Source organism: Mastigoproctus giganteus, chromosome 1, assembly GCF_048544385.1.
Source record: "Mastigoproctus giganteus isolate SK-2022 chromosome 1, ASM4854438v1, whole genome shotgun sequence".
NCBI lineage: Eukaryota > Metazoa > Arthropoda > Arachnida > Uropygi > Thelyphonidae > Mastigoproctus > Mastigoproctus giganteus.
Window position 1 is genome coordinate 224761198 of NC_143575.1, and position 27674 is coordinate 224788871.

The following is a 27674-nucleotide window of genomic DNA, read 5'->3' on the forward strand; positions in this document are numbered from 1 at the left end:
TGTGTAACAAGATATTCTTGAATATTCTATATAAAATGGCACTGTTGGAAAAAAGAGGACTGTTTGGCATCTTGTTTAATCTTTGTTGAGAAAATGGGATGTCTGGTCAATCCCCCCCCCCGACCTTTGTCTCCTGCCTCTGCTAAAGTATAAAAAAAAACAAAAAACTGTGACAATGATATCTAGGATGATTTTTTTGATAGTCATATGCTTCCTCAGAGGATGCTACAATGTAATTTTCATTCCTTTACATCAACTCAGCTTATTAAAAAATCTCTTAACCAAAGTGCACCTCTGCTTTTCTTCTGATATTAATTCTTCCCACACCTTGTGTTTCATTAAGTGAATCTATTCTTGTGAATCTCATCTCTCTACATCACAAACAGGCAGAAAATTGAGAACAAGTTTTTTTGTTTTTTTTATAATTTAAAAATGCACTAAAAATTTTAGTACACTTAAATCATTTAGGAAATGATTGGGGGGGTTTGCAATGTCTCTACAATTTAATTTATTTCACTATTCAGAAAGAATGTGGTTCAAATGTAGTTACATGAAGCTACCCAATCTCTCATACAGCTGATCAAAAACAACAAGAAAAGGTTATTTTTCATCCAGAACAGCATACGCTTAAGGTCTTTTGAGGGATACATCTAAGAATTTTTTCCATTATATGTAATAATGGTTACATGTTGGGCAGACACGTGTATAACCAAGACCCATTAATATCCATAAAAAAATGGACAAATGCTAACTTATTGTCATTTTCTCTTGTAGAGGATCTGTGTCCTCATTTTGAATTAATTTTTAAATCAAAAGATTTGATTTTAATCAAATAAAAATAATATATGAAATAAAATTATGTAAGATATTAAGAAATATTTTAGAAACATTATAGATATTTTAAGTCAGGCATCCTCTTACCTGAGATTTTTTTAAGTTTTTGAGGAATAACTGCATCCAGGTAAAGTATAATTAGAATAGATGGAAATAGTATTGAAAGACCTGCCTAGAGATAGTTGAACCTTGTAAGAGGACAAAGGAATGAAAGCAAGCTTTGACCCTAAATCCATGCATAGCAAATAATTGGATATAAAGGGAGACATATCTGAAGCTTGATGGGGAACTTTTCACTTATACCATCTTCGAAGGGGAAGCGACACATGTCGAAAGCCGTATTTATATGACCCAGGCATGTCTCATTGTAATAATTCAAAAGCTCAGGTTGGGAGGTGTTTAAGTAGGCAAAAGTAGCCTCTTCCCTTCGTCTACTTAATCCCTCCCACTGCTTTTGAAATACTACAATGGACCATGCCTGGGCCATATAAATACGGACTTCAACATGTGTTTGCTTCCCCTTTGAAAATGGTATAAATGAAAAGCCCCATCAAGCTTTGGGTATTTATCTCCCTTTATACCTCCAATTATTCTTCATGCATGAATATAAGGTCAAAGCTTGCTTTCATTCCTTTGTCCTGTTACAAGGTTCACCTTTCTTTAGGCAGGTCTTTCAATACTATTTCCAGCTATTCTAATTATAACCTTACCTGGATGCAGTTATTCCTCAAAAACTTGAAAAAAATCTCAGGTAAGAGACTTTCTGACTTAATTTCTAAAATATATTTCAATAATATTTCTTAATATCCTATATATTTTATTTCATATTTTATTTTTAATTTGATCTAAAATCAAATTTTTTGATTTAAAAATTAAATTCAAAATGAGGACACAGATCCTCTACAAGAGAAAATCACAATAAGTTAGCATTGTCCGTTTTTACGAATATTAGTGATTCTCAATTACACAAGTTGTCTGTCCAACATGTCATAGCATCAAGTTTTGAGACAATAGGTTTCCCATAATGTTTTTTATGCAATGTTATATATAATAAATGAAAAATGTTTTAAATCTGATATCTTATCTTGAATGGGTAGTGAAAAAGCAGGAAAAAATAAATAAAACTTCAAATAATAGATAAATATTATCTGAAATTTACATATTTAAGTATAATCCAGATGAGACATTTCACCTTATCCAAGTGGACTGGATAACAAATTCAATTCAGCCAAAAATGAATAGGGAAGATATTTCCTTGAATAAAAGTTCTAGCCCAATCAACTGTTGAAACTTTACAGAACACTAACAATTTTATTCTCAAGTATTTTTTTAAAGATCTGTCTGCTTATCTTTCATCATAAATTACATACTCCTATAATCAGTTCTAATTGCAAGTAAAGCATTTCCATATGATCAAGAGACAGTGGATACCATGAAGCAGATATTTGCAGATATTTGAAAGAAAAGACTCAAGTCTTTTCTTTCTAGCAGTTATCTATCATTTTACGATAAGGTATGCTTTCCTGATGTTAATTACAGATAACTGCTGTATCACTCATCGGTGAAGACAGGATATTAGAGCTGGAAAAGGAATTAGAAAATGTGAATTGGAATATCATCGGTTTGGCTGAAACAAGAAGAAGAAATGAATCACTTATAAGTTTATCAAGTGGAAATCTGCTGTACACCAATGGAAACAGTGAAAGGAGTGAAGGTGGAGTTGGGTTCCTGGTCTGTAAAGATTTTAAAAACGACATTTTGGAATTCAAAAGTACATCACCAAGGGTGTCAAGGCTAATACTTAAGATTTCTAAGAGGTACAAGCTAAAGATTATAATGATTTATGCACCAACATCGAGCCATGGTGATGAAGAGGTTGAAGAAATGTACACCGAAATTGAGTCTTCTAGATGAGCAGAAAACCCACTACACTATTATTATGGGAGACTTCAATGTTAAGGTTGGAAAAAGGCAAAACAGCGCAGAAAGAGGAACTATAGGAAATTTTGGAATTGGTGAAAGAAATAAAAGAGGTGAAAGACTTGTGGAATTTGCAGAATCTCAAGGACTGTCAGTAATGAACACTTTTTTCAAGAAAAGGGTGAACAGAAAGTGGACATGGAAGAGTCCAAATGGATTAACAACTAATGAAATCGACTTCATCCTCACTAACAGAAGATATATTGTGAATGATGTTACCATCCTGAATAAGGTAAATGTTGGAAGTGATCACAGAATGGTAAAATGTACACTTGATATAGATGTAGGGAAGGAAAGGAAAAAACTGACTCTAGTAAATAATACAAAGGTCTTTGAGATAACAGAGGAGGAGAAAAAGCAGTATGTACTGGAACTTAAAAACAAGTTTGAGCTTCTGCAGACTGCTCAGGACCAAGATATCGAAGAGGAATATTACAACTTTCTGAAAGTGATAAAACCCGAGAAACCTATAGGGAAACAGAAATCCAAAGAAGAAAAAAAATCAGTCTAGAAACACTTGTCATGATGAACCAAAGACGACAAATGAAGAGCAAGAAAAACACTGACAGGGAGAAAATTGAGTATACAGGTGACCCCCGCTTAACGCTGATCATTCGTTCTGGAAAAACAGAGCGCTAAGTGAATCCGCGCTAAGCGAGCGCCGCTTTCCATAAGGTCACATATGTATTTGTGAGTTGCGGTTGGTGCCATAGGATATTTCCTAATCAATAATAAGCAGTAGTGAAAAGATGCACAAATGTCGGTCAAAATATTTAATATTCAAATATTTGTACATATAAAATATTCTGCATTACATACGTATAATTATGTGGTAACTACTTGTGTATCAAAAGTAAACTTAAAATTCCAATTAAAATAATGAATTTAATTGATCTAAATTGATTTTAATTGATTTAATTTAATGGATGAATTTAATCATGAAAAATGTTTGGATTTTGAGTTGAACTTTGGTTCTCTTCCAAATAAACTAAAAGGGGTATTAATTTTAAATGCCCCGCAGCGTTACCACCCAACAATAAAGTCAACTGATCCTTCGCCGCTTTGAAACTTGGCATGTTTTTTCTTCTTTCAATATGAAACTTCTTTTAGGCATTCGTTTCCACAAAAGTCCCGCTTCATCTATGTTAAAAACTTGCTGAGAAGTATAGCACATAATATCCCTCTTCAATAATTTTAACAAGTTCTTTTTTGAAAGTTTCGGCTCCTTGATCTGCACTTGCGGCTTCTCCCTAGATTTTAAATCTATCCTACCAGCCCTTACCAGTTTTAAATGGTTCCACATTTTTTTTTTTTTTTTTTTTCAATATTTAACTTAACTGAATTCCGCACTGGAATATTATCTTCAATAAAATTAGTCTTTTCATTTCAATCCTAATAGCTGGCCTAGTCCTAGTTGCTTGCAGTGGAACAGCTATCTTTCCCGCTGCTAAAATTAATTCTTTATTTTTTTTATAATTGTTCTTAGAGTTAAAGTTGCAAGTCCGAAATTATAGCATACATCCGCTTGTCGTTGACCGGAATCGATTCGCTTCAAAACGTCTAATTTAATTTTCAAATTCAGTATTTTTCTTACATTTATAGTCTTCGTACTGTGCTCAGACGTTGTTGCTTTTTCATTCTTATCGGCCATTATTAACTCTTTGAAAATGTAACTGCGTTGGTTGCATTAATTACGATACAATGTTCAAGTAAACTGTCCGTTACGCACAATGTCTAATACTGTACTGAGTGATGACTAGACTTCGGATAAATGCATATAATGCAAATATTACAAGCAATATATTTGATCATTTTTTAAATGTTGATCTCGCAACTACGTAACAAGTTACTGTACTGCAATTAAATTAGCATGTGAGAAAATTTCACCGAGCAATGGGAATATTTCGCAAATCAGCGTGGGAAACGTTTTAATGCTGTTTTGCTATTCATTTTCAAGCTATCGACTCCATCAAATGAAACGATTTCGCTAAATATACTAAAAATGTAATCTGTAAAAGAGCGTTATAGTGATCTGTGACAGCGTTATAGTCAGATACGGGTTATAATATAAGAACAGCGTTATAGCGAATCAGCGTTAAAGCGAACCGTGTTATAATGGAGGCCTGCTGTACTGAGTTATGCAAAGCCATTAGAAAGAGACTCAGAGAGGACATAAGAAGATTTAACACAAGAAAAGTAGAACAAGCATTAAGGGAAAACAAAGGATTTAAATCAGCAGCCATGAGCAGTAATACAGAAAGACAAATGATACTGAAACTGAAGAATAGCGATGGTGTACTTATAAACAGCAGAGAAAGCATAATTCAAATAGCAGAAGACTACTATAGAGAATTATACAAGGAGCGAGGGAATGATACCAGCAGTGGGGAAGATGGAGGCAATGGAGGCAGTAAGGCAATGTTTCGGGCACTGGAAAGACAAGGCATAGATACTCCATATATTATGATTTTGAAGAAAATATATGAGAGTGCCACCTCCTTTATTAGACTAGACAAAGATAGTAGCAAATTTAAAATCGAGAAAAGAGTTCGACAAGGAGACACAATATCTCCAAAGCTGTTTACTGCTGCCCTTGAGGAAGCTTTCAGAAGATTAGACTGGTCGCAGAAAGGAGTCAATGTGAACAGAGAGTACCTAAACCATTTATGATTTGCAGATGACATTGTGGTTATAAGCCACGATCCCAAAGAATTAGAGGAAAATCTTAATCAGTTATGCACAGTTAGTAAGGGTTTTGGACTAAAGATGAATATGGCTAAAACAAAAGTAATGATGAACAAGTATGCCACAGAAAGGGAAATAATGATTGAAGGAGCAGTAATTGAAAAGTCATATACTTATCTGGGACAAGTTATTAGCTGTAATAATGATAAATGGCTGGAAGTCAAGAGAAGAATAAATTTTGGATGGATAGCATTCAGGAAATATAGTCACATACTGAAGAGCAATATCCCAGTTTGTCTGAAACGTAAAATAATGAATCGATGTATACTCCCCACCATGATTTATGGAAGTGAAACTTGGGCACTCACCAAAAGAATGGAAGAGAAGCTGAGAACTACACAGCGAAGAATGGAACGAATTATATTGGGAATCAGACTGTTAGATAAGAAGAGAAACACATGGATTAGGCAGCAAACTCAAGTAAAGGACATTCTTATCAAAACTAAAGAACTAAAATGGTCTTGGGCAGGACACATAGCTCGAAGACATGATGACAGATGGACTAAGAAAATAACAGAATGGTAACCCAAGAGGAGCTAGAAAAAAACCTGGAAGACAAAGGCGGAGATGGATAGATGAAATTCATGAGTTTTTGGGTAGTAAATGGATGGCCAGTGCTCAAAACAGAAGGAACTGGAAAGTTGCTGGAGAGGCCTTCATCCTGCAGTGGATTGAAAATGGCTGATGATGATGATGCTGTAAATTATTATAATCAGTCACTGTACATGCTAAGTATAAAATATTACCTGAAAATGTGTACAAGGGTTGTTTTTTCTGTTTTATAATGCAAAGTATCATAACCATGGTAGATCCAGAAAAAAAATGACAGGAGGTGCACCATTTGTGACAGGGGAGGTACCATTTTGTGCATTAGAATTGCGATCACTTTAGCATCAGTGTTGCCAACTGTAGTCAGTTGAAAATAGCTGAAACACAATGCAAAAATAGATAAAATCCTATGTTAACAATGAAAAAAAAAATTTTTTTTTTGTAGCTAAAGGGAATTGAAACGACTGGTGTATATTTTCCGTCTGAGTGGTCATACACAAGGGTGCATGACTACTCAGAGTGACAGCTGAGCATCTTCAACTCTAAACTTGGGGTAAGAGTATTGAAAATTATTAAAAAAACTTTTCTATAGATCTCATATGCTGATGTTATTTGCTACTGGCTTTCACTTATCATGACTGACAGCTGGGTATCACCAATTTTAAATTCTGAGCCACAGTGACAATGGAAAGTCAAATATTTGGACCTTTGCCAAGAGCTATAGGAGGGGACACCAATATAAAAAAAAAAAAAAAAAAGCAGTATTCCATGTGAACACCAGGTCTCATATATTAACTTTAATGACCAAAAAAAGTGTAATCAGAATGAGGATAATAGGATTATGATAATACTTTTCTAAGAATTGATAATTTCTGATAAATTTTAATATCAACATATTTCTTAAATATTTTAATACAGTTCTGTGTCAATGTAACAGTTTAAGATTCGAGTTTACAGAAGGGGCTGGCTTCAAACATGTTTATGTACACGTGCCAGAGTGCAAATATGTTGTTTGGCTTCCAGTTCTCTCCATTTCTTACTTTTTCTAACCTAACTTATCCTAACAAAACTGATGCATCTGGTTAGTATAGGAAAATAGAGATAAGTTAATAAAATTATCCCAATTAATTTAATTAGAAATATTATTTATAATTTACAATTAAAATGTAATGTTTAATGAAACTATCAAGTGCTGTTGATTGCAGTTTGCTTTGTGTGGGCAGTCAGCTCTGTCATGCTGCTGATGGAACTGACTGCACACATAAAATGCTGGAAAGGAACATCTGAGCATAGGCCTCAAAAAACCTTCCTATATTAGCTGACTAGCAATTGTATGCACTGAAGAAACAGGTCTAAATAATTGGTTTGAAATAGGCTACAATAAATAAAAATATTTTTTAATATTTTTTTTCAAAGTAGTCTGAAATTCTTATGACTATTTTGGAAATATCAGCTGGTGATATTAAAACCATCATCAGGGAATAACTCTCTCTCTGAGGAATGTAAATGAGAAAAAAATTAAGAAATGAGAATGTAAATAAAAAAATTTAAGACTAACAAATTCCTTGTTAACTTTTGACAAATATTTGGAATGATATCTAAAATGAAGGGTGGAAATCCCTCGCACAAATATTTTCAATCTGAATTTGGCATACTGAAATGCATATGAATCACTATATATGTATTTCAATATGAATATTAATATTCAATTAACACATTCATATATATTAATATGGATGTAATGTGTTAATATTAATTCCTCCAAAGAATTTAAATAAGTAAAAATTTTGCCAACGTTTAACAAAATGCAGTTGAATCTTCTGAATGAGCCAATTTATTTCATTCAACCAGGTGGAGCTAGTTAAAATTCTAAATTCAGTTACTAAGATCCAGAGAATGCTCATTTAAAAAGGCAGAAAACATTAAAATTTTATGATACCAAACTTTTAAAAAGTTTAGTATCAAACTTTTTTTACGTATCATAAACATGTAAATTTTAAATTTCCTTAAGTAAAAATCACATCAATAAAGTTCAATATATTAAAAAAAAAAAAAAAAAATACACACATATTTTGTTTTTCCAGTAGTTTTACTTTCTTCTGTAACTCAATATTTTGTACAGTACATACTTTAACTCTAAAAATAAGAAAGAAAAAAAAACATTACAAATTATTAAAAAATAGAATCTATATATTTAGAATTTAAAATCTCAAAGATATGAAATATATTCAACATTACTAGACCAAGGGCAATAGTTTCAGCTTTTGTAAACACACACACACACACACACACACACACACACACACACACACACACACACACACACACACACACACACACACACACACACACACACACAACAAAAACAAACAATTCTATCAAGAATACATTCATTTAAATCATAAAAGGGTTTTAAATTTATGAAAAAAAAGTCAACTTCTAAAGTGTGGATCCCACTGCCTGGAGCATTTTTTAAGATTTTTTCGTGCAAAAAATTCTATGGTTCCAACTATTAAGCTATGTTTCATCCTAAAAGGCAGATAAACTTAACTTTAGAACATGCACAACACAAAATAATACTGAAAGCATGTTTTCCACACATAGCATAGTCAAAGGTTTGGAAGATATCATGCAGTTTCAAAGTAATGCTGTGTAAAATCTAGAGATTTGTGCAACATGAATGACAACACAGATTTCTTCTCACCTGTCAAAAAACTACTGATGAATAAAACTTCTGATATTGTTCTGTTTAAAGGTGTAAATAATAAATGAACTCTGGTCTCTGATGCCTCATATATCTTCTTTATGTAATTATGATGAGCAGGGAGGCCGAAATAATTTGAGCCCCATACGTTCTTGTTTCAAACTATCAATGAACCCTCTTTCTCTCAGTGGATGCAGGTGAAACATTTTATCATGAATGAATCGGTTAGGTTATGTTTCCTCATGATAAAGAACTGTAAAGTTTCAATACAGCTTATACACTATACATTTACGGCATATCATTTAAGTATGCTATTAAAAATAATACAGGTTAATTAATTATTTACGCAGGATGCATAAATAATTCTACATGCAAAAATAAAATCCCTGTACCCTGCATTATATATATACAGGGTGTCTCAAAAATATTGGTACAAATGTTTAGGGGAGGTAGGTAACATCTAAAGGAATGTGAATCGCATAGGAACCCATAACTGGAAACATCATGGAAAGTAGTAGCAGAGGCACAAGAAGCAGAAATGACACAAGACGGTAATTAGTGGAAAACATTTATTTGACATAATATTAACAATGGAGTATGAGATGGATGCATTTCATGATATTACAACAGATGCTCGAAGGTTCCACCATGAAACACGATGCATGCGTGACACCGACGCATCACGGATTGGCGGACATGGTCGAACACACCTGGAGTTTCTTTGACAGTAGCAGCAGCGCAGACGAGTCTCGCCACGAGATCCATTTCCGTCTCCACAGGCGATTCATACACGATAGATTTGAGGGACCCCCACAGAAAGAAATCAAGGCTCGATTAAATCAGGTGAGCGTGGGGGCCAGGCAACGGTCCACCACGGCCAATCCATCGACACCCAAAACACCTGTTCAAATGGTCACGAACACACCTTTCATAATGGGCAGGCACCCCATCAAGTTGAAACCAAATGTTGCATCTCACATTTGCTGGAACATCGTCAAGTAACCCTGGCAGAACTTGTTCAAGAAAGATCCGATATTTAGTGGAGTTCATGTGGGATGGTAACAGGTATGGGCCGACTAAGCAGTTACCAACCATACTTGCCCACACATTTATTGCGAAGCAATGTTGTGCCGCATGGGGACACACACCATGGGGGTTGTCGTGAGCCTACACATGAATTGTGCTGATTGAATAAGCCTTCCCGAGTGAAATAAGCCTCATCTGTGAACAAAACATAGGCTGAAAAATTCAAGTCTTGAACACTTTCTTGGAGAAACCACTGCGCAAAAGCCACACGTGCAGGATGATCTTGGGGGAGCAGTAACTGAACCCTTTGGAGATGAAAGGAGTGTAAGGAATCGTCATGCCAGACACACTGTACACTGCAATGAGACACTCCTAAGGCAGAGGCAACGGCGCGTGTGCTGGTAGTAGGATTATTCTGGCCGGCATTCAACACACTTTCTTCCATGGCGGGAGTTCGCGTCGAACGTGGTCTGCCCGCACTACTCCTGTTACCTCTAAATGACCCATAATTGCACAAATTTTGATGCACACGAGCAAACAAACGGTGGTCCGGTACATGTCTGTCTGGGAAGCGTTCTCCATAAATTCGTCGAGCGGCTCGTCCATTGCCCTCTGCTAATCCATACACTAGGTGCATGTTTGCCAGCTCACAGTTCGTATATCGATGCATGCTCATTGTGCGGTGATTTCCGCGCCATCTACCAACTTACGGTGACGTTTCCGGTTATGGGTTCCTCTGCGATTCACATTCCTTTAGATGTTACCTACCTCCCCTAAACGTTTGTACCAATATTTTTGAGACACCTTGTATATATGTACACAATATAACCCTTACATTGTGTTGAACAAATCAATAATTCAAGTTTCATTATTGAACACATTCACTAATTCCTAATGTAAATATGTGGAATCAGGTTCAGTCCACTTGGAGGGAAAAACCACCCTAATTTTAGAACTTTTTCTTTCAATTTGATAAAAGAAAAACCAGATATTTTTGTCAACCAACCTTCACAGGAAGTTTGCTAATTTGGTTATGGTGAGAAGAAAGCACAAAAATGTTTCTGCCTTCTACAATCCAGATTGACTCAACAGATTGAAACAATCCTGAGTTAAAAAAGTCATTGGGAAAGCCAGCAGCAAAAGTATTAAAGGAAATTTTTGTTTAATTAAACAATGAATGTTTTGGACTTATTTATATTTTAAAAATAATTCTACTGCATTAAAGCATTATTTACAAATACAAAAATTACCAATAATATATACACTCAGTGATCACCGAATTGTGACCATGCCATCCAGGGCCTAACTTGAGGATATGCGGAACATAAACAAAAGTTTTTTTTGGAGCCTGTAAAAATGTTTATTATGAAATGCCCTACTTTAATAGTAAAAAAATAGGGAATAGGGGCCCTTGGAAAATTAGGATTACACAATCAATATAAAAATGTAAAGCAAATAAATCTGCATATATTTCTAAGGAAATATATACAAATCTGAACATATCGGTGGCACACATATTTTGACTAGAAGATACATTACAATCTGAAAGTATACTTTATTTGTAAATTTTATAAGGAACACGAGCAATCATGCTTGTCATTACACTATTGGATATCACCGATATGGGTTGTGTCCATTGCCATTTACAGGCCCCGCCAAAGCCTTAGGCACATGCTAGTTTGCCTAGGCCTAAGATAGGCCCTGATGTCATCCGTAATGGAATATGTTATAGCTCACAGTATAAAAGCCAAACCACTTTGTATGCTAGAGCAGTAGTAATTTGCATCTCGTTAAGCAAGTAAAAGTGATAAAGTAGCAGTTAGGGATGTAGTAAAAGATATCATGGAGCTTCAAAAGGGTACAATAGTGGTAGCTTGTGCATTGGGCACTTCCATAATGAAAACAGCATGTCTTTTTGGTTGCTCACAGCCCAAGATGTAATTAAGGTATACAAAGAATGGTGTCAAATCATCTCCAGCCAACAGAACTGGAAAGGATTATGCAAGATAGATGTTTGTGGTAAGTGAAGAATGCAGTGCATTATATGGGCTCAACAGCAACTTACTGTGCAACATCTGACTTTGCAATACAATATGAAGAATGCAAGAACAATATCCCGAATGAAAACATGCAACACACTCAGACATATGGAGCCCCACAGCAGCTGATCCAAGAAACACTCTCTCCCCCCTCACCACTGATCATCATGGATGGCAAATGCTATGGTGTCAACAACATGCTGATTGGACATTGGAGGACTGGCAACAAGTGTGCTGGTCAGATGAGTCCAAATACTTGGTACACCATGCAGATGGATTTCATGTGTGACACAAACTACATGAGTCCTTGGACACATCATACACTAGTCCATGCTTAATATGGGGCACTATCCAGGCAGGTGGTAGACTGCTTAACATGGGACATGTTTTTCTGGCAACAATTAGGACTTCTGGTGTGTATGAACCAATGTTTCACTGGTGAGATCTGCCAGTATCTCTTAGGAGACATGTGCACCCTGCCATGTTGCAGTTTTTCCTGAACGGAAATGAGATATTCCAAGATTATAATGCACCGTGTCACGGTCATTATCAGGTCTGCACTATGCCCAAATAGGTCGAGAAACACAGTGAAGATATTACCCGTCTTGATTGGCCCCCAAATTCGCCTGACCTCAATCCAATTGAACACCTGTGGAATATTTTGGAATGAAAGTGAGGTGTGTGTGGACATACACCCTCATCTATTCTGATACTGTGGAAAGCCTTGCAAGCAGTATGGTTTGCAAATCCCTATGGATGTCTTCTGACATCTAGTGGATGTCAATGCCTAGATGAATAGCAGTTGCTATCCATGAGAATGGTGGCACAACACAGTATTAGATAGGTGGTCACAGTTCAGTGATCACTGACTGTACACAGAGCAGTTATACTTGGTTTTGCACTAATTTTCATTAATAGTAGGGATTTTTATTCATCAATATTATATAATAAAAATGCCTCTCAGTTTGATCTTGGACTGCAAACGCCCACCTCAGGAGCATGTATTTGACTGAAGAGTTTCTTCAATGGGCCGATGGCTGGTTGGTTTATTTTGTGCCAAGGCATCAGTGTTCTATATTTGTAAATAGCAAGTATTCTATGGCTGATTTGCCTGTTTTACAGATGAAATACCTAAGTTGTTTGAGAGGATAAAACCTAGCAAGCCTTGTTCAAGAAACTGGGACATGGTATGAAAAAAAAATCCATAAAAGTTTTTCCTATTTAGATAGGACTCAAACCAAGACATTTTTCACACTGAGCAGACAAATAATAATTACAGCCATTGTGCTGTGAAAGCTTCAAGGAAACAACATAGACTCCCATAGAAACACTCGAAAATCGAAATTATCTATATCTGCTTTCAGTCCCTGAGAAGCATCCAACTGTCAATCTCAATATGTCAACTCAGTAGACAGACTGAGAAATTCTCCTGTTATTATTATAAAAATTATTTTGCACAATATTCTCAAACAAACATGCAATCAGAAATTCTCAGTATATTTATACAAAAAAACAGAGACAAAGGCAATGAATGCAAGAATTACATATATATTTTTCACTGAGCTGTGTTGATTAAAGACTAAGTAATCATACAGAATACATTGATACTGGGTTTAAATACCAAATTTCAATGTTCTCACTCTTCACCAAGATCAAGATGATACAGCACCACTTTTCTAAGTCTGCAATCTCACTTATTAATAATCATGAAATGGGCATCATACTCTATAGACTCAAATTATATGAAAAAAAAAAAAAAAAAAAATTAGGACATTCTTAAGAATTTATAAAATAAACTTCCATTTAATCTGGACAGCCATGGCTAGAAGTATTTATAATTTCACTGTAACTATTTTGTTGCAGCCAATTTACCTCTTATTATTAAGATAACTAAATTTCTCTAACTTTTTAATTAACCTATTAATTACTAAATTATTAGGTGTACTATTACAATCAAATCTGTCACAATACCATCACTGTACTTGAATAAAGTATTCATTTGATAAAAAGTTCTAGACCATGTATCATTTTCTCTCCTACTTTACTCCTATACCTTGGGGAATTCTGTGTTGCCAGTTTTATCATAATAACAATACTAATTTAAAAAGGATAGAGCATGTACCATCTATACTCTGTATATGTGTGATGCATGCATATGTATAAATAAAAAAAGAGCCCGATTCAAAAATGTCTTTCAGTAAGCTGTACTGGTGGGCCAAATGATGAGGAAATCAACTAGTTACTCTGTAAAGGTAAGGCAAACCAGATACTCATCCTTCCACAAAAGAGAAACTATTTTGTGTATCATTTAAAATTCTTCACCCATTTTTACTGTAGTCTGAAGGCCAAAAAACTAGCCTGATGTTTTAAATAATTATAATCTAAATTATTATTATATAATTTCTTGAAATAATTTTGTCCATATGTTTGACGTTTTTTTATTTTTTTTATTTTTTTTAAACAGTAAGCATAAACAAATCTTTTCCCACTGTCAATCGTGTCCTTCATGCACGTCCTTTAAAAGAGCCATTTTAAACGTACAGTTCAAACTTATATACGCAAATGGTAATACAAATAGAATATTCAAAAAACTATATAAATGTATAGTGAGTACCATCCACAGAAAGACTCTGGCAGCTGAAGCAGCAGTTCTACAAACCACTGATATGCCTCGACCCAATTAGAATTGTCCAAAATAACTTGAAATAAGCACACTAATCAACATTGTATATTACAACGAATTTGAATCTTTTCCTATACTTTATACTTCTCCAGAATAAAAACAACTGAAACGGATCACTGATCGTAAATTTACAAAATGTTTCCTGTTTGTAAATTCATATAAAAATTCTGAGAATATCTACTACTCGGCAATAATTATGCATCATTTACTTAAGTAAATGATGCACATATATTTTTATGTGTAAAAACAAATATTCAAATTACCTGTTTTCTAGACCTTCAACATATTCCTTTTTTCGTTTCCGACTGTCCTGAGCAGATTGCTGAAAATAAAAAATTACTAATTGCAACTCATAAAATATAAAATACAATTCAATCTGTAAAAGAATTCAAGAACCATGATAATTAAATTTATAAGAATGGAATAAAAACTGAATTATTAACTCAGTTTGACATAGTATTCAACCATGGAAGCTGAAAATGAAAACAAGAGGTTTGTAATTTTCAAACTAAAGTTTTTTGTTTTTAAATAAATTTTTAGCTTTCCTTAATTTCTTATTATTATTAGCCATATGGTGCAAGGAAGTCTGAGGCTTATGCTGCACCAGCCAAAAAAATAATAAATTTTGAATTACCCCGAGAGAGCGAGAGAGAGAGTCAGAAGTAGAAGAGAATCACCAAGAAAGAGAAGAATGATAAATGATGATATCCAGCTCAGGACCCTGTGTGTGCCAAGCCCATACACACCAGATGTGATATTTCGATCAATAAAAATGCTTCATAATATTAAATGAATTAAAAACATATATATAAAATAGTTTTTATCTGTTTTTTAAATACAGTGGATTCTGGTTATTTGGGCCACCGGTTAATCGGGGCAGCCGTTTATTTGGGGCAAATCTTAAAAAACAGAACCCAATCGAGAAAATAGCCAGGGTTTACTTCGCTTAATTGGGACAATATGCCATTTAATCGGAGCAGGAGACCGCAGCACTGCAGATTACCCTATGATTGTCTCCGACCGCACCACGTGGTTCGGTCGAATTTCTGGAAGTCACAACCACAATACAATAAAAACAATTAGCAGTCACCTGTTTATAGGGCTTTTCTGTTAGTTTACTGTTAGTTTTCTATCATAAACAGATAGTAAACTCGACCTTATTGAATTTGCAATAATACTGACAGCTGGAATTCTGTGGGTTATTATGGTGAAATGTGTTTACACTTTCATGGAATCTTCAATCATATAAAAAAATAAATTTTCAGAATCTGCTCATCATTTCTGTTTTTAAAGCTTTGTAAGTTGTTACTCCATTCTCACTTGCGCGTATCGTGTTACTTGCAATTTGTGTGCCGTGCTCTTTGTTATTAATTGCTTATCTTTTTACGGTTTTAAATTTTAACTCCCACCCACAAATCAGTGAACAGAAATGTCAACTAGTTAGTATGTACATATTACAGTACGTATTAATTATTCCGATTATCACATATCATTTAATTTTTTAATTGGTAAGGTAATAAAGGGTAAATCTGTGCTTAATATATCTTTACTTTTATAGCCTGTGGATAATATTCCTCCTATTTTCGCTAATTAGAATTGCTGCTTAATAGAATTAAAATTCAATTCACAAACGTGATCATAATGACTGGCGCTTACTACACATCGTATAGTGAATGGTACTTTACTATGGTGAGTCCATCGTACAGTGAACCAATTGTAAAGCAAGGGTCCATTGTATTTTTAACTATTTATGTGAAACTTCGGATAATTGGGGCAGCCACTTAATCGGGCCAAAATGCACTAGTCCCGATGTGTCCCAAATAACCTGAATCGACTGTATTACATTTGCAATTTTGGCCTCCAAGTGACCATATGAAGTGGCTGTGACATTCAACCAGAGAGAATAATCAATGTTTTAACGCCTTGTTTCCTGAAGGTCTGCATCCCTTCGTGTGTCCAGAATGTAACTAGCACTGCAGGTGTACAATCTATTGAACACGACAGACACACATACTTCTGGAGTTTGCTTATGCATAGGGCAGTCAGACAGGTGCAAGCTGAAGGAAGTACTGTATAATCCACATTACTGACCTCTTATCCACGTAATTAACAAATTACGTTTCTACTGTTGGTCTATAACACACAGAAGAGTCAAAAAATTAAAGTAGGTTAAGATGCATATCAAGAAAGATTATTTTGGCTATTCAAAAATAGGCTCTCCAAAGGCATTAATAGATTTATTTTACTATTTAACTAGCATGTTCTTTGCTACAACTATATATTCAGACCATTTAATTAACAGAGCTGACTCCTACAAGAAGGAATATTACTTCATTATACAATTAACATTATTAACAATAGATAATTCTTGAGAATAATTTTTGAAGAATATACTGAGGATACTTTCATTTCAGAGTAGTTTTTGGGAGGATTTTAAAATATTCTATATTTCAATCACTTAACATTATGTACATTAAAATATTTCAGTTCTGAAAAGTTGCAGGATATTTTATCTTTTGACCACAAACAGTTACAAGTTATTACTGGGAATTATCCCCAGAAAATTGTGACACCAGAAATAAAGGTAGCCCAAAGGAGAAAGACTATGTGAAGATGTTATTAATTTAATTAGTGTACCTGCTTCAAGCTTAAATCCCACAAACATTTACCAAAGTATAACCTAGTGGTCTCACCTAGCCAGTTTGCACTGTTTGGTAGAGATCTAGTAGAACCAGTTGTTAAATTTTTTTTAAAATGCTATTGCCATCATACTTTACTGCCTCTAAAAGGATAATTGAATCAAATTGGTTGTGAAAAAACTAGGGTGATACTGCCGAGTACAGTCTTTATTTTTTGCATAAGCAGAAGAGCAAGTTTTCAAGGAAACACATTTCATAGTTCATAATTTGGGTACAAATCAGTTGCAGGACAGTTTGGTGCACAAAAATTTGCTATATGCAACAATTCCTTGCATGACAGTTTGCTGTATGTGACAATCCAGTGCATGACAGTTTGCTGAAAGACAATTGTTGTCTACAATTTAGTGAGTACAAAAATTTGCTATATGCACAACAATTTGATGTATCACACAGAGATCAGAAATTAACAAAATCAATGAAGTAAAAGGTTTAGGAAACAAGAGATTTTGGCAACTTAGAAAAGATGAATGCAGAAATTTAGAAAAAAGAAAATAATATATTTTTTATCCATTTATTTTGTATAAAAGGATTCATATCAATTCTTTTCAGACGCAGGTTAGAAAGTAGTATGTGCCTATTTCAGCATGACTCTGTTCTATTGTAACACCAGATAAGATTATTAATTTTTTTTTTAGGAGGCCTTACCCTTTTTTTTAGGTAGGCTTATCTGCCTACCCTTAGCCCATCCATGGTACTAGTCTACTACTAACTTCTTTCAAATGTCAGAAGATGCAAATTACCCAGCTAGCATCCATTAACGATCTTTTGGTCACTAGAACAACTTCTCCCACCCCAATGTGTATTTCCTAAAATGTGCAACTTACAGAACTGGAAGTAAAGTGCAAACAAGGTTCTCTTGTATCCCAATCTTTAACCTGTCCATGGCACTTTTTTAATATGATTTCCTAAAAAAAAAAAAAGTAGAATGAGCATTAAAAAAAAAAAAGGTGCATAGCGCACTTCGTCAAAAATATAAAATATAAGGAACTGTATAGTGAGCAATATACAAAATTCGTCATTTACAGCACGGCATATTAAAAGTTTGCATTTTCTATCTTGCTTTGCCCTACACCGGATTCTCCCAAAAAATTTAACAAATCGTTGTAGCTGCCAATTGCTTTTCACCAAATTTTCACATACAGTGAAATGTCATTCACCAAACTGACATATACACCAAACCATCATACACCAAATTGTGACATACAGTGAAGTTTCACATAAATTTTCTTGCAATGACTTGACATGATCCCTATAATATAATTGTTTTTCTGTGTTGGCTGATATGCAAAATAGCCAGTTAAGAAATGACAACTATAGAATATAACAAGAAGCTTTCATTGAAAAAATACAACACATAAAATTCAGGAAACTGGAATATATTTTATAATTGTGAATAACAGAGGATTATATATTTAGAGTGGGCTAGGCATGACCTAAATATCCATAAAATACTAATTTTTAATTGTTTGTTTGTTAATTGAATGATTTGTAGAATTTCTTTTTTAATCATTTGTTTGTTTTAAAATTATGAACTAAAGTATGATGCTTCATATGTATAAATATGCCATAAATCTCATGAGTTGTTATGCACTGAGGAGAGTAGATGATTAAGACTCAGTCATGAGCAAAATTGTTTGCACACTTACATGCAAAATACAAACAAAATACTGCATCAATATTACACTGGCTTAAATACAATATTTATACCTTGCCAGATGTGTAAAAAGTTAGCAGTCTATTACCTGTCATAACTATGGTTTTAATTTGCTTTGTGTTTTGCACAGTTTGTATTTATTTTTTACTATTGATTTCAGTACTTTCTTAAACCTTTGTCCTTTCTTTTACAATGAAAACTAGTGTTAAATAATTTTTATACTATTTATATGATTGAAACTAATGAGTAAAAATTTATAAAAGTAACAATTTCACTCTCCCATCTCCTTTAAGAATAGCAGAGGAAAACATCTCTGCTATTCATAAAAAGCACATATTTTAATACTCAAATTATGTCACTAATTGACAGATATACTTGTATTGTATGTCTATTCCTGTTAGAAAGCCAAAACTTTACAATTTAATAAAAACTGTTTTATCCAGTAGAATCATTGGGTACTAGGTTGTTTTATGTGATTATTATTATTAGCACAGTTATACCAGGGGAGGGGGGCTGGATCAAAAATTCTTACCAAGAAAAACAAATAGAATGCATAGGAGGTCAGAGTGTAATACTGAAAATCACACCGGCCTCTGGCCCACTGGGGTTTCACCAGTAAGTCTTATGGCCAATCCACCCCTGAGTTATACCCAGCCATTTGTTTATAAATATGCAACAGCTTTTAGCAATGAATGCATAATTTCCAATTTTATTCCATGCACAAGGTAGAATCAAAAAACTTCTGGGCTGAATTAAAAAAAAAAAAAAGTCAAATGCTAGGTATTCCATGCTGTCACTCCTGAAGCAATTCCCTTAAGACTTGAGATAGTGAATCCAAAAATTCTGCCACTGCTGCAACCACTTCTGGAGCCTCTGCTTTTTAAACCCCCTTTCACATATTCTGTAATTTTTCATGAGTCTTCAAAACATTATAATTTTTGCTCTTTCTGTGAAGATTTTAGTTTCAAGAGCAAGAATAAATTGCAGAGAGCTAGATCCTAAGAAAATGGAGGATGAGAGGACCACAGGCAAGTTACTCTTGGCCAGAAATTGCTACATATTCAGACTGACGTGAGCAGGTCTATTTGAATGTCAAAGTCAAGATGTGCAAATAGCATACTAAAGATAAGATACATCACAACAATGTTCCTGTGTCAGTAGTAGTAGTAATAGAGGCATGTGATGCAAGAAAGCAAGTGTATATGAGCTTATTTAGCGTCAGTCAAAAAAAAATTTTCACACAACCATTTCCTCTAAAAGTTTGTCCAGTTCCTCCTTGAATTTATTTAAACTATCAACTTCCACAACGACAGATGGAAGTTTATTCCAGCAATTAACACCTGCTAGCTAAAGGAAATTTTAGCACATCTACTCTACAACTGTCTTTCCTCCATTTGAATTTATGCCCCCTCAGGTTTGTAATCTGAGCAAGCGGAAGAATCCCATCACAATTCAGCGTGCTCAACCCATTCAAGGCTTTATACACCTCAATCAGATTACCTTGCAGGTGTCTAGTCTCCAGCTGATGCAATTGCAGCACTTGAGCCTTTCTTGGTAAGAGGACCCCATCATCCCCCTCACCAATCTTGTTGCCCTTCTCTGTACACACTCAAGCAGCTTTACATCCTTCCTAAAATGAGGCCTCCAGACCTGTATGCAGTACTCTAGGCGTGACCTGACCATTGCCTTATACAAAGGGATAATCCCCTCCTTTTCCCTGCTAGCAAAATTCCTGTATATCATTGACAATACCCCATGACCTGCTCTGGCAGCCTATCTGCATTGCTCAGAAAACTTCATATCTGACAGGTCTTTTTCATTTTCTACCACCCTAAGTGTAGTAACACACAGTTGGTATGTTCCTCTGGGGTTATTTCTACCCATATGCAGTACTTTGCATTTGTCAATGTTAAAATTCAGTTGCCACTTCTCAGCCCATCTGCCCAAATTGTCTAGATCCTGTTACAGTAGCACACTGTCATTAGCAACCCTGCCAACCTTTGTATCATCTGCAAACTTCGACACTAAGCCTGATATACCTTCATCAATATCATTGATAAATATAAAAAACAACAGAGGACCCAACACCGAACCCTGTGGGACTCCACTAATAACATTAGTCCACGAAGAGCAGCACCCATTAATTACCACTCTGTCTTCTCTCACTCAACCACTCTTTTATCCATTGTAGCAACTTACCCTTCATACCATACTGCTCCAATTTGTACAGCAATCTTCCATGCACAACAGTGTCAAAAGCTTTCCTGAAATCCAAGTATATGATATCAAAATTATTTTTTACACCTAGTTCCTTTGTAACCACATCACTGAATCCTATCAAATTTGTCAGACAAGACTTTCTCTTAACAAACCCATGCTGTGTCTGAATTATTGCTGCAAGTCTTGTCTAGATGATCCCACAATGCATCTTTAACCAGACTTTATTCTTTTACCCGGAACAGAAGTTAAACTAACTAGTCTGTAATTACTCGTGTCAACCTTAGATCCCCTTTGTGAATTGAGGATAGATTTGCACATCTCCAGTCAGGGGGGAATTCCCCTGAGTCCAAGGATGCTCTCATAATTATGGCTAAGGGTTTGCTTACTTCCTTTGCTGCCTCCTTCAATATAACTGGATAGATCCCATATATGACTATTTCTAGCCAAAAATTATGCAGCTGTATTCACTAAATCTAGCAAATATGTCCTCTATACTTTTGTCTTATTACCAAAATTAAAATTTTGCACTCAAAGAATAGAGACAAAGATTCGTGACCAGAAGAGTCAGAGACTGACAGCCTCCGCGAATACTGTGTACTGTGCCAGAAATCTCCTGAATGTGCATATCCACTCAGCCATGCCAATATAAATCTCACAGCTCTACCACCTGTATAGCAACAGTGTGTTATGATATGAGTAACTAGCATAGGTCATGACCTATGCTTGTAGTAACTAGAATAGGTCATGGATTAGAACTTACACTTTGAACATGGACTGGTGTTCAGATAGCACATCAATAACCTTTCTATGCATGCAAGTGTGACTTGTCTGAACTTCTGAAAATCCACAGTGGTGGATATTATTCAAAAATTGGAGATCATGGGTGATACCTCAAACCAAAAAAAGGAGTCTGAATGGTCTCAAACTCACACAGCATGTTTGATGAACCATAAAGTTCATGACTCATACAGATCACCAGCAGAAAACATCAGAGAGAAAGGCCAAGAGTCCAAAGAACACCCACAGGTCACCTTCCATAGGAAGCTGCATAGCCCTAGATTCAATGGTAGAGCAGCTGCATATAAAACAATATCAGAGTTCACCAAAGTAAAATGGCTGTCTGGAGTAATGAATCCTGCTACACAATGTTTCAATCCCAATGGATGAGATTGAGTGTATGGATTGCTGGAGAGCATTCCTGTTGGAGTGTATCACCTTAACTATAAAGTAAAGCAGAGGTGATCCAAAGGTATGAAGCTGTGTCTGTTGGTTTGGACTTGGACTGTTGGTTGTAATGCCTGAAACCATGTCCATGATGAATGTTACACTGTGACACTACTATAGAAACTACACTATTGTCACAGTGTCAGTATTAACATAAAAAAAAAAAAAGCTTCACAACATACAGAGAGAGTAATACAAGACTAGTTCGTGGACAACAATGTCAAAAAGCTGCTGGTCTGGTTTGCTCAGAGCCCAGATCCCAACCTCACTAAATGCCTGTGCTAAACTAGAATGTCAAAACAGACAAAACTGTCATGCTTTCTTCTGAACTCCATAAGCTGCTTTGCAGGATGAATGGAGGCGATACCTACCAGAAGTAGGTAGAAAATATGCTGAGGGTTAAAGTCATCGTACAGGAAACAAGACGGTCTTATTATTTATTAGGTTTTCTGAATTAAAAGCTTTTTCCAACTATAAGAATAGAAAATGTCTAAGTTTACATGCCACTTTTGCTATGTGTATTCAAATACTTTTGGTCATATATATATGTGCACGCTATACATAACCTATCTATATATTAAAAAAGTTTTCCTCCTAGTGATATTTATTCGAGTCAATGGGAGAAGAAGGCGAGGCAATTACGCCACACAAATTCAATTAATTATTGACAACTGCCTCCATAACATTCACCAACGTTAGATAGTGAATCACCAGTGTGATTCACTGGTGATTCACTAACGTTTAAAAATTCAGTTGCCACTTCTCAGCCCATCTGCCCAAATTGTCTAGATCCTGTTACAGTAGCACACTGTCATTAGCAACCGTTTGATGTTCCATTGTAATGTTTTTTGTATATTAATGAATATTCTATATTTGTAAATTCTATATTTGTAAATACTATAGTTTAGTATTTTGTAAATATTTTAAATATTTGTATACTTTGTAAATATTTTAGTCCTGCTGTTTTAGATGCAACAATATTCTTCATGTATTATAGAACCCGAAGCAAAAGGCCTTTTCCTAAATGACCTATGTAAACTCAGGTAAATAATTACATAGTCATATTGGCTGAAGTGCAGCAGCTACTTCGATGAAAGCAAGGAAGATGGCAATAACTGACAGGTGAAGGCACCTGTCAGTTATCACCTCCCTTTTCTGATTGTTTTGTGTCGCAAGGAGGAGAGGCTCAGCTCAAGTAGGGTGTTTATCCCTCCATCCCACTGTTTTAAAATGGGAAAACGAGTTCCCAATTAAAAACAGTGGAAAATGTGAGATAAAACACACTAGGTATATCAATCTAGGAGGACAGTGGGCGGGGAAAGTAGTGGCATCTGCCAATCACTGCTTTGTTCCTGTCCGTTTGTCGAAATATGGGAGTCAACTTGTCAATCACTACTTTCCCACTGTTTTGCTTGCCGCCATGCTGGAGTGTGTACACCCTTCTCTTTTACCATGATATTTATTCGACTTTGAGAATATCGCGCACTACAAATGCACAGGTAAAAAATTACATAGGTCATTTCCTGATTAGATATCGATCAGTGCATTTCGGCAGGTGTGTCTTCTTTTACGTAGAAAAGATTTGACCTACTCCATATGCCTCTACATTTTACGTAGAAAATGCGTGCGCAGGGGTGGGCGAGCAGGGGCAAAGCCCCCTAGTAAAACTATTAAAAGAAATTGAAGTAAGAAGTATGTGTGAATAATGTGGGGAAAATATAAACCTAATATGTATGTATAGAAATTCGTGTTACACTGAAGATATTGGCAACAGATCCAAATATGTGAAATATCACAAGCAACAATGGTAAACTATATAACGAACTGAGCAGAAATCAGAAGCAAGAAGAAGAGACATAACAAATGCAAATAGAATTCAAAAAGACCATGGATAATATAATTAATATAATAATTATCATTAGACCTAATAAGGCTGAATATCCTGAAATAATGAATTTTTTAGCCATCCACAACAATGTAGGAATCACAAAATGATGAAATAAGCTGTAGTATGAAGAGTCAAATATCATTTTAATAGCCAAATAGTTAAAAATGAAAAACAAAAAAGGAAGAATGTCACACAAATTTGTTATACTGAGAAACCCTATGTATTGAAATAGATACAATATCAAAAACCAAGGTAAAAACTTGAGAAATTATGATCATAATGAACAAAACTATGCTTTGGTTAAGTGATATGTGCAAAACAGGCAAAATAAAATGGCAATACATTTAAAAGTTTTAATTAGTTAATTTAGGCTTTTACCAATTTATATTTACTTTTATCAAAATATTTTTATTTTTCCTTTTTGCAGTTATTGGGACTTCCTTTATTTCTTTAAAACAAACACGTGCACACAGAGAGAGAGAGAGAGAGAGAGAGAGAGAGAGAGAGAGAGAGACTTTAAATACACTTCTAATACTTTTGTCACACCTTGTATGTGTTTACAAACATAAGATAAATCTGAATTGCATACCTTATTTCTTATTTTCCTTCTAATTCTTTTTAAATCCCTCTCTTCTGCCTACAAAATTAAAAATAGTCTTCATATAAAAATAATTACTTTAGGTAATAGTCAGTTCAACATAGCATTTATCATCAGATGACAATGAATAATAATATAATCAGTGTGTCAACCAAAGAAAATTCCTTGTTTTACAAAAATTTTGAACTATAAGTTAGAAAATGTCTAAGTTTACACACCACTTTTCCTATATTTTTTAACATTTTAAGTTTTTCGTTATTGTTTTAGTACATATTGAGTCTAAACAATGTGAGAAAATTTGCAAGTTTTCACAACTGCATAATTTAAGGCAACCACTGAGTGAACTTTGCAAGCAATGAACTGGAATCCAACATTGTTGGCAAAATATTTAGCATATATGTTAACATAAAATATTTTCCCAATCATTTTTAATTATGCACATTTCTCTCTGTGTGAAATATAAAAAGAAAAGTAAGAAAAAGAATGATTATTTGCTTATTATCAAAAGAATCCCACTTTGGAACAATATTAAAAGACAATTAAAGTAAGCAAAAGACAAAAGAAACCAACCATTTCCTTTAATTGTCTATTATACAAAATGCTATCCAAAAGTTATGAGAATGGTCACATAAAAAGCTACTGAATAGAAGAAGAAATTCTTCCAGTTAGGTGGTAATGGAGTATACTTTTGGAGTAGTCATGTGTGAAGCTGCATAGCAAAGGTTGCAATGTATTCTGAAGTTTTTTTGAAATGAACAATTCAAAAAAAAAAAAAAAAAAAAAAAGTTATGCTCTGTTTTAAGTTTGGTAAACCAGCTTTAGAAATACATTACATTATAAATAGACTTTGGAGAAGGTGTTTATCAAAAGTGCAGACATTCAGCTGGTTTTTAAGATTCAGATCTTCCTCATACTACCCAGTCAGTCACACAGTTTATAGCCAACAACTAATTGCTTGTGATCCCTCCATTTGACTCCCCCATACTTTCTGGACTTGCTTCCCCGATGACTTCTCATTTCTAGACATTTCTGGTAAAGACCTTTCACACCAACATTACACCTAATTCTAATTGTTCTGCTTGTACTGCATGGTTTCAGCCTGTTTTCTTTAAGCTCACTTCCCACAGGTGACTTTCACAAATGTATTCCGTGGCCTCAAATTTTGAATCAGCTTTTGCATATTTGACTTAGCAAAATAATGGGTATATGCAACTTTGCGTTAGAAAGCTGCATGTAAATCTAATTCGCAAACATTTCTGTTATACACAGGGTCATTAAGAAATGTGACAGTTTTGAATGTCTATATTTTTTTAATGTAATGCATTGGTACTCATGAGTTAGGTGCCATTAAAGTTATTATTAAAACAAAAACATATTCAATATGTGATCATTGCACATCCAAGGCTTTTGTATGGATGTCAATTGAAGCTTGCCATAACTGCAGCCAGTGTTTCTTCAGAGATGTCCTCCACAGCATGGTTCAGTGTGGTTTCACTATTCAATTCTTCAGAGGTGTGTGTATTATTCCTGTAGACACTGCCTTTCAGTAATTCCAACAGAAAATCATTATAACAATCATTTCACAGATTTACTTGGGCTACAAATTATTGTTTCCTGTATGTGTGCAATAATTTAAAGAATCCTCTAAAACTTCTTTTTGTCAACAATGCGCAGAACCAGATTATTCAAACTTCTTTAATAACTTCAAAATTGTTAATTTTTCTGGACCTTATCTGTAACCAAATCCACTTGAAAGGTATGCTGTAGCGAAACTGCCAGTTTCACAAAATCTTTCTACACAACATTAATTAGTAGTAAAAGCAAAGTGTGTTTAGGGTCTAACGGCACCAGGGGTTCCCCCCCCCCATCTCCGTGTAGTCTACATTGTCGTGTGTTACAGAACACTGTAAAGGCCAGAGATTTAAAAGTGTATGGATATTGTTGGATGTAGTGTCGTGTACCGTAGTATGCTCCATCTTGCTTATATCTTCAGATTACCTATCTTCTACTACTCCTTAGGACTACACCAGAATTCAAACATGCATTATACAGGCCAAGTAAAACTTGAGGTTTCAAAAACAAAAAACACCATATCATCCCTGGCTCTATTCAATCAACTCTAGGGGCCCTTTTAAGTCTGGTATTCTCTATAGTTGCTCTAAGATTATTCAGAGTGAAAGCTGCTTCATAGCCATGTATATATCTGTAAGCTGCCTTCCCACAGCAGATTAGAGAATTTTTCTGTTGGGAATATCTTATGTGTTTAATGATGCCAAACTTGCCAATGTTAGACACATACATTCAAAAAATAAACATTAAAACTGTTGCATTTTTATTGATAACGCTGTACATTCAAACACACACATATACACCAAAATAGAAAAATATACTTACAGGTCTGCATTATTTCAATGCACCTGCATTTGCCTTTCCATTATTGCTTTAATAAGTCACAACCTTACACAGAACGGTGATGGTGGGGAGCACTGTTTAATTCCCTTCCCTCCAAATCTGCCATCAGATGCACCACAATGAGAAACCACCTGATGATATCACAGGAAGACATTGCACTTTACACCAGCCATGATATCACAAGCAGACACTGTACCTTACACCAACTGTGATGATGACATCACAGGCAGATATTGCACCTTACACCAACTGTGATGATATCACTACCCTTTGAGAAAGTCAGTCAGGTTACTGACCCAATCAGTTTTCAGAAACAGCAACATGTCCAAAGTTGGCAGGAACTCCTGCCAACTCTGGAATTCTAGACCTTCCTAAATGCAACTTTTTATTTTAGTATCTCTTTGGGTCCCCAGTTTCAC

The 27674-nt window shown here is 34.8% G+C and overlaps 1 protein-coding gene across 2 annotated transcripts in view; it reads right to left on the reverse strand.

The window, feature by feature from the left end:
• The window catches only part of LOC150091553 (cyclic AMP-responsive element-binding protein 3-like protein 2), a 104919-nt gene that overhangs the window by 21313 nt on the left and 55932 nt on the right, over nucleotides 1-27674 (reverse strand). The window contains exons 7-9 of one of the 2 annotated variants that reach the window (XM_090384544.1): nucleotides 24835-24882; nucleotides 14824-14882; nucleotides 8176-8244 (exon numbers count right to left, since the gene is read on the reverse strand). In XM_090384544.1, coding sequence (XP_090240670.1) covers nucleotides 8176-8244; nucleotides 14824-14882; nucleotides 24835-24882 — 176 coding nt within the window. The remainder of the gene's footprint in view (nucleotides 1-8175; nucleotides 8245-14823; nucleotides 14883-24834; nucleotides 24883-27674) is intronic. The other variant, XM_090384550.1, reaches the window with a different exon arrangement.